Source organism: Neolamprologus brichardi, chromosome 6, assembly GCF_056152115.1.
Source record: "Neolamprologus brichardi isolate AB-2024 chromosome 6, ASM5615211v1, whole genome shotgun sequence".
Taxonomy (NCBI): Eukaryota; Metazoa; Chordata; class Actinopteri; order Cichliformes; family Cichlidae; genus Neolamprologus; species Neolamprologus brichardi.
The window spans coordinates 12,898,472-12,907,318 of record NC_142109.1 but is presented as its reverse complement, the minus strand read 5'-3'; the positions used below and the strand labels follow the sequence as shown (position 1 = coordinate 12,907,318).

Genomic DNA, 8,847 nt, shown 5'->3' with positions numbered 1-8,847 from the left:
GCAAAGTGGTGTATGAAAAACGTTGGGTCACAAGCTAATCCAACTCTAGTCTTGGGTATCAAGCCCACACAAATGGGAGGACATCTAGTGTCACCAAATCAAACACGCAACATTGGTCCGCTGTGGTGACAACCTTGGGGAAATCAGCCAAAAGTCTTGGTCATCGTCTCTGATTGGAAAAAAAGCCCCCAAAACCTACATCTGTGAAGATGTTTTGTGCGGTTAAGTGAGCGTCAAAATCCGACAATATTGCAAGAAAAAGACAAGACAGCCGACATAATATCTGATGTAAGCTTTACTTTCAAATCCTGTTACATTTAGATCTGGCAAGTTGAACATAAAATAATGCCAAACAAAGAAAAACAAATACAAAACCAAAAAAAAAAAGAAAAAAAAAAAAAGAAGTACAAATGATCTATTTACCAGTTATCATCACAACCCTGTACAGCCTTAACAATGGAGTAATAAAAAAAAAAAGCTTTGTACAGCACATACCAATCTTTACCGAGTGCCAAAAGTTAAGATAGTTGAGCCTTTTCTAATCATAAAATACAGCCAAACTTAAAGCTAACTGATTGCAGACAGTGCAGTGTGATGCTAACTAAATGCAACCGAGGGGGAGTTAGTTTGAAACACAATTAGGTGCTAAAGAACTAGAGGACAATGTCATGCATACTCCGAAGTGCTCAAAAAGGTAGTCAAGCATTAAAAAAAAAAGAAAAAAAGGTCACTGTGCTGCTTACAGTATGGCAAAATAAAGAGAATAAGTGCTTAAGAGTACTGGGTTTCAAAAGGAGAGAGCCCTGTTGCCTTTTTAAACATTACACTCAAACTAAAGGGGGAAGACAGGGAGGGGGGAGGATGTAAAGAAGTGCAGCCATTCATGATTACGCTGTATTAAAAAGGCAGACATTTTAAAAAGGTGTCAAGAGGAGACACATTCTTTTTCTTTTATTATTTATCTCTGTTTTTTTTTTCCTCTATTGGACCCTGACAATTAGTTTGACTCATTCTCAGAAGTCTCAGGTGGTTTCCTTCCACCAAGTGGCACTAGAGTATAAAAGATAACATAGATAGTACAAGGAAAGTGTGTGTGTGTGTGTCTGTGTGTGTGCTGGAGAGATGCTCCCTTTACTCCAGAGACAGCATGCCAGACGTCGACAGAACAAAAAGGAATAAACGGGAATTTAAAAAAGAAGAGGAAGAAGGGGGGAGACAATCGAGGCATCACTCCAGAGCAGGATGTGACGGATTCCATCCTAACATCACGTCCTGCCACGAGTTACAATTTGGTCTTGACGATTTACGTTCTCTGTCCAATCGATGCGTTCTTCTTTTTTTTTGTTTTTACCTTACATAAGTGAAGTAAAAAACCCCAAAATAAACATGCAACAATATTTCATTTTTTAAAAAAAGAAAATGCACAAGTAAAAACAGACACATGGAAATAATAAGGGAAAACAACCCCTTTACAAATAAGGGATTTTGGCTTAAAGACCACTTAGGAAACACAAACGCGATCGATGACGGGTAAAGCTCTTTTTTTGTGCCGCTCCATTTTGCAAAAAAAAACAAACAAAAAAAAGACTTGTTTTCGAGCATTCTCGCGGATAAATACATAGTCTCATAATCAAAAAGTGCAGCACTGTGCAAAATTGGCTATCACAATTTAGCCTGGGACCTTTAGTTCCCAGGGGGAGCTTGACCTCTACTGTCTAATTCATGCAATTTGTATTCATTTGCTTTCTCTGATTTCACAGAGGCAGACCCTTTTGCACCGCCAGAAACGTCTAAATGTGAAACTAAGGGGTGTTGATTGAGTCATTTCCAGCAACTACTGCCTACTTCACATTATGCTAACTTGGTGGATCTAAGTTTGCACTTAAAAAAAAAGGGGGGGGGTGTAAAATAAAAGGTTTAAGTGCTTTTGGCTTGAAGTGTAACTAAAGTAAGTGCAATTAAAACTCAAAAGGTTGACACGAGGGAAGGAGGCGGGGGGACTAAAAGCAGTACCGTGTCTGCCGGCCTAACAGAGGCCCGGCGTGGCTTCATCGTGGCACCTACAGGAGCTTTGCCTCGTCACGGGTTCTCTATGAACGCTAGTAGAAAAGATTTATTATGATGTAAAAGGCTCAGTTAAAAATAAAATAAAGAAAATAAAGGACAAAAAAATGAAAATAAAAATAAACGAGGACACAGAAAGGCCACCAAACACTAACTTTCCCTGCCTTTACCAGCACTGAAGACGTCTCTTGACTGTTCACACTTCTGTATCGCCTTTTTTTTTCTCCATGTACATAAACAAAAATACATTCATTCAAGTCATTTTGGAACAGTTTTTTTTCTTCCTTTTTTTTTTTGTACACAAAAAAATTACAAAAGCTCCAAAAAGCACCATTGAATCGGCCTGCGGTGACGCCTGCTGCGGGCTAGCTCGCTAAACCCGAGAGCGGGTCACCTCCACAAAACAGTTATCTCATATCTCTTCTAAGTATAGGTGCGTGATACATAGTTCTGCATGTGACGCTGCTCTGACATCGATCCCGTCTCAGGAGAGACGAACGGAAGTTTGTAACTTTTTTTTTCTGCAATATTTCATATTTAGATTGATTGATGACAGGTCGGATTTTCCATATTTACATCGTCACAGCTTACATATATTTTTTTCTGAGCTTAGAAATAACTACTAACTCTGAGATGGAATCGATATCAGCCAGCAGCTACGCACAATACCGTTTCACCATTATACAACAAAAAGAAAACAACAGAAATTTAAAAAAATAATAATAATAAAAGTAAAAAAAACCAAACAAACAAACAAAAAAAAAAAAAACAAAAGATGGGAAGGGGGGGGGCTATAAAACTATGTACAAGATTGATAAATAAGTAAGTGCGTGGTTTGAGGCGTTGCTTTTGAAAAGCATTCCGTTTCATTGGTTCTGTCCACAATTGCACCGCTAACACTTCAAGGATATCTCGAATTTCGCTTCCTAATGACGTCAAAGCTAGTTTGAAACACAGAAACAGGCATGCTATTCCGATGCATAATAGCGATAGACAAAAATGCACTAACATTGTAGCACTTGCGAGTTTTGTTTTTCGTCTTTTTGTCTCCTCGAAACGACTAACGAAAAATTAGCTATAAAAGTGAGAGATGTTAGTTCCGTCAGGTAATGCAGCTGGGTCCAGGTCATTCAGATGCCTAAAAACAGGGGGAAAAAAACAACAAACAAAAACAAAATATTAAAAAATAAAAAAAAAAACAGGTAAAGAGAGTAGTAATTGATGCTGAAGTAGTAATAATTCAATTGATAGAACTGATAAGAAAAGCAGCTTTTTTTTTATATATAAATGCATTTTAGCATGTACAGCCTTTTTCTCTTATAAATGTTATTTTTTTCTTTTTTTTTCTCTGGTCCAGCTTATTCTGCTGGTCTGATTGGAAAAAAGGGTTGCTCCCGCCGCAGTGGTCAAGTGTCATTCACACCACTGTCCGAAGAGTGAGGGGAAAGAGCAGGAAGGGGAAGGAGGAGGAAGCGGGGGAGGAGGAGGAGGAGAGGCGGGTGAGGTCAGACAGTCTTGGCCCTCTCCATCAGTCCCAGGTAGGCCAGGAAGGAGTGTTTGTGGGAGGAGGGTGAGGGGGAAGAGCGGGAGGGGGACGCCAAGTTGGAGGAGAAGAGGAGAGGAGACGTGGCCGGCCGCCATCTGGAGTGGAGGTGGGAGTGGAATGTGAAGCGGCTGTTGTGGGTGAACAGGGTGGTGAGGGGGATGAGGTGGGCCCGGTCGCAGTTCCTGTACTGCTCCAACATGTGGCGGGAGGAAGGGAGGAAGAGGGAGGGGCTGCCGCCGTCGCCGGCAACGCTCGCTCCACTGGGGTTTCTTGGGGCGGCGCCGCCAACGCCGTTGGCGTTAACCAAACCGTGCCGGGGGCCGGCGGGATCCAGCTGCTGGGACTTGCCCAGCGTGAGCGACAGCGCGACGGACTGAAGCGCCTGAGATGCCGTGAGGCTCATGAGAGGGCTGTTGCTCCCGCTGCCTCCGCTGCTGCTACCACCGCCGCCACCAAACAGGAAGTTCTCCTGGCTCTTCTGCAACGACGAGCCACCCGGTGACGTCTCCTCCATCGGCAGCTCCTCCCCTACCGCCTCCTCGTCTTCCTCCTCTTCTTCTCCTCCGCCTCCTCCTCCCCCTAAGGCTCCGTCCATCCCCCCCGTTGCCCCGCTCTGGTGTTTCTTGAGGTGGCGGCTGAAGACGAAGGGGTGTGTGGTAGTGAAAGGGCACTCTTGGCAGCCGAAAGTCTGGCGCGGCGCGTGCTTCAGCTTCTTGTGCAGGTTGAGGTTGTCCTTGCGCTTGCAGCTATAAGAGCAGCGGTCGCAGTGGAAGGGCCGCTCGCCCGTGTGCACGCGCACGTGCTCGATGAGCTTATTGGCCGTCTTGGACAAGTAGCCACACTGCTCACACTTGTAGTGGTTGCCCAGGCGGTGCCTGCGCATGTGGGCCTCCAGCGAGGCCTGGTCGGGCCACAGTCCCTGGCAGATGCGGCAGCGGTACTCCATCTTACAGTGCGTCTTAAGGTGGCACTCCATGGCCGCTGGACGATTGGTGGAGTAGATGCAAAAAGGGCACCTGGTTAATGGAAGGAAGGACGGAGGGAGGAAGGGAAGGGGGGCAGGGAGAGAGGACACAACACACAAAAGCAAAAGACAGCTGAAAGGAACATGTATGTCCACAGCCATGTAAGACACCTTGAAACTTAATAACACGAGAATGATGAAGAGGAGGAGGACAGATAAAGGAAAATTGTGTGCAATGTACAGTTCTGTGTGCACGTGGTGGTATGTGTGGAAGTTTAATGGTGAAAGAATTGAAGTGACCAGGTATGCATGTGTGAGAGGGGAGGGGAGGGAAAGGAGGAAGGTGAGGGAGTGTGGGGTAGGGGAGATGACAGGCAGGAGAAAAAGATTGGAGCAGTAGGACATGAAGGGAAATGAAGGAATGGAGTGGCACTTACATTTAAATAGCACCTTTCATCTGCTCTGGGCCCCAAAGCGCTTCACAAACCCTGCAGAACAGAATTACCTCAGAAAAACCTCGAAATGGTCAAGGCCCTCTCTCCCTCTCTACACACTCCTACATATACAGAAACACTTTACATTGCTCGAGTGCATACATGTGTGTGTGCGCACACAGGATGGGAGGGGGAAGGGAAGGGTGGAAAAAAAATAAATATTGATCTGGGCTAAGAGGGGGGTAAGAAAATGCAGGCAATCGAAAAGCAATTTTCCCCGAAGGTTCTTTAACTTTTTTCTAGTTGGCTTAATTCTGTCTGCCTGCTTTTATTAGTAAATATAAAAGTGGCTTAAAGAAAGTAAGAGTCTGGCAGAAGGTCACATATGCAGATGTTAACAGTAAGCTATACGAGTCGAGCTGGAGCGAATTGAATACGCAGACATCAAAAGAGCTCTGTTCTTCTTGTTTAAAATACCCTCTATCCAGGTCTATATTATTTGTATACCGTACCATAAAAAATTAATCTGGCTTCAGAAACGTACACCAGACAAACAGTTAAATCATTAAACAAGAAGTCCTTTACATTTAATCGCTCACACTACAGCTAGCAGCAACGTGTCGAGGTAACGACTAAAAGACGCCGTGTGCAGGTCTCGAGCTATGAAGGGGCTTCTTGTGTCATTTTTGCATTCGTATTTTCAGATCAGACAAAAGTCAGTGCAACTCTGTTAAGCAGCTTCCTGTTTTCATTCAGTGAAATGCTACCATTTCCACACATTTATAGCAATGTTGAGAACTTCACTGATGGCTGAACAGAAAAAAAACTACAAAAAACAAAAAAAATGTACAACACAGGTCTTTCGTGACAAGATGAGGCGGTATTCATAATGATATTCGATGGTTCTGCACATGCACGGGACTGGAGTTGTGTGAGAGACTCGAGAACAAAAACAAAACATGGCTCATGTTGCTTGAAATGAATCTTCACAAAACATCTGCATTTACTTTTTAAGACGCATACAGAAGCTTGAATCTTGTATCCAGAGTGGCGTTAACATGGCCGAAGCTAAAGGTGTGTTTAAGTACATTGGTACATTATCAGTGTGTGTGTGTGTGTTTGTGGGGGGGGTGCTGAGGTCAGCAGATGAGTTTTATGTTAGCATTACAGGCCTGAAATGTCACAAGAATGTGTCACAGTACAACAAAGGCTCCTGTGGGACTGGAGTATGGTGATGGAGAGGGAAGCGTGAGGAGACGAGAGCTGTACACACAGTTGGTGCTAATGGCTCAGTCACACTAGAGGAAAAGTTGGTGGTTGTCCGGTGTTTGCGCTGAATTTTTTCCACATTCTGAGTGCGCAGAACTCTCAGCCTCTCTGTGACCACTTTTGATCGCACAGGTCTCCTAGTGGGAGGCAACCGGTTTGAAAACACTCATGGTCTGAGTGCAGCGACTCTCAGACAGATTGGTGAAGGTTTACAAATAGTTGCTGATTAGTTTATCAACACAGACTGCCAACATCTTACAATCAGTCAGAGTCAGTCTGCAACCATGAGCACAACTGGTTGCAGACTGGCTGCATTCCATTATATTCCTATAAAAGCCACAGAAGTCGCAGAGCGCCTATGTCACTTTGTAGTCAAATAGTTGTCCTGCGGCAACTACGTCACTATTTGTGGAGATATTTCTGACGTTCTTGCTGGACTCTGAACGTAAGTAGTTAACATGAAATTCTGTGCATGTAGACGACAACAGATTTGCAATTTAGCTGACTGATTGCTAGATTGAAACGGATAGCCGACCGACTCCAGCCTATTGCCGTTTTATCTCCATCTTGATGTGCCAAAGTTGCTTTGAAGGCAAAACTGTTGGTTGCACTGCGGTCTCCGACTGCCGTTTTCCTCTAGTGTGACTGTAGCATAATAAAAACAAGGCCGCTTGATCAGAATACATTAAAAATAACAGAACCATATGCAGTGTGCATGTGTGTTTGTTCACACTGGTATTTAAAGGCTGTTCATTCTTTCCACTGCATGCATTTAGACTGAACAGACTGCGAGTGATTTAGACATTTGTGATTATGGGGTGCCTGTAACGCGCTTGATTATCTTTTAGGGGTGTGCCAACAAATTTTATATAATCAACAGCAGAGTGCACCATGTGTCTGTTATTTTGAGGAGGGAGGGAAGTAGTTTTGTGGAATGCAGGTTTCCTAAGATATTTTTTCCTTGGCATGCCTGTTAGCTGTGGGCAGAGGAACAACAGACCCTGAGGGGAAGCCCGTTTCCATCTCCTTTCCACTCTCCCTTCTGTTCACAACAGCCACTGCAGACCCACAGACCGCTGTCTAATAAGTTGGACTTGCCAAGACAGGCTGTCGAGAAAAACTGAATCAAGTATCATTTCATTTGCTGGCCGCAGATAACAACCATTAAAAGGGAGGTTAAGCGATTAAAGGCATGCGGCCCAAATAATCTTCAAATTAAAAAAACGTGTTGGTTACAATCAGCTCTTATTTAAATGAATAATGCTTATATATGCTTGTGCATTTTTTTAAAAAATGTTGCATTTATAATAAGTCGCTGTTAGGTGTGCGACAATGGCTTTTATTTACATTTTGTTTCCAGCTGCAAGCTTCAGGTTTCATTACCACAAAATGTTCTATTACAAGCACACCCCATGAGGTACTCTAATAAGTGTGTATATACAGTATGTGATTTTTGTGTGTAGTGAATTGAGAGGGGAAGGGAAGGGAAGGACGGGCGGAGTTAGGAACCTCTGTCTGTACTTGCTTTCCTTACTTGAGCCCTCCGGAGGGGACGGTGTGGCACTTCTTGTGCTCCAGCAGCTGCTCGGGCGTCTTGAGGAACTTGTGGCAAACGTCGCACTCAAACATTCGTGTGATGAGGTGGATCTGGAGGTGGCGCTCGTACATGCTGCGCGTCTTGCACACAAAATTGCAGAAGACGCACTCGAAACCTGGAGAGAGAGCAAGAGGAGGAGGAGAAAGGTGAGTATTAAGACCGGGTTTGTTTTTTTGTAGAAAGCTGATCTGCATTTGGATGAAATCTCAGAGGTTCCCCATCTGCTAAGGGGAGAGAGAGTTCAGATACAGGGAGAGGTCAGGTGTAATAATGCCCTCTTAGGCTGCAGGAGTAAAATTCCTCTGCACTTCTGTTCAAGCAAAGGGGCTCACGAGACACAGATTGTGAAAGTGGACGGTCCAAGGAGATGCAGCAGGGGCTGTAATATCCTGACTGAGTCCAAAAAAGGGCTCGAGCTCTTTAAAAAACACACGACCCTGCAGTTCTTGCAACAAAATGACCCCTTACCGCTCTGTAACAAAAACCTCTTTTTGTTCTACAGTACAGACAGACTTCAGAACACAGGACATGGTTTTTGTACACAGACTCCCATGTAGAGTAAACTAACCTTCATGGATAAAATCTGCAGAGCATCCAATTAAAAGGAAGAAAAAAAACAATAATTCACAGCATCCTGGATGAGGCCACATATGAATACAATTAAGTGAATCAAGTTAGTATGTATTCATTGGCTGTGCTTGGTTGAGAATTAATGAGTGTGTTTTTGAAGGACAGAATCGGTTTGGGGGCGTTGTCCCGTCTTCTTGAGCCCGTCACCCAGCGTGCACCTTCCTGACCAAAGCATTTAGTCTTAATAGATCTTCAAAAGACAAGGGTAATTATGGAGACGGGATCTCTTTAATACTCACTTTCTCAATTAGAGGAGTACCCTCAAACTTTTTAGCCAAGAGATTTGTTGATCAGTTTGACCAACTTCCCCCCAGCGAGGTTTCAAAAACATGTCAGTTTTGCT

At 43.9% G+C, this 8,847-nt stretch overlaps 1 protein-coding gene across 2 annotated transcripts in view; it reads right to left on the bottom strand.

Moving 5' to 3' along the window:
* Window positions 1–294: 294 nt before the first annotated feature.
* znf827 (zinc finger protein 827) overlaps window positions 295–8,847 on the bottom strand; it is a 76,010-nt gene continuing 67,457 nt past the window's right edge. For both annotated transcript variants that reach the window (XM_006796056.2, XM_087841704.1), the window contains exons 13-14: window positions 7,812–7,989; window positions 295–4,626 (exon numbers count right to left, since the gene is read on the bottom strand). In XM_006796056.2, the coding sequence (XP_006796119.2) occupies window positions 3,570–4,626; window positions 7,812–7,989 (1,235 nt within the window). In that variant the 3' untranslated portion in view covers window positions 295–3,569. The remainder of the gene's footprint in view (window positions 4,627–7,811; window positions 7,990–8,847) is intronic.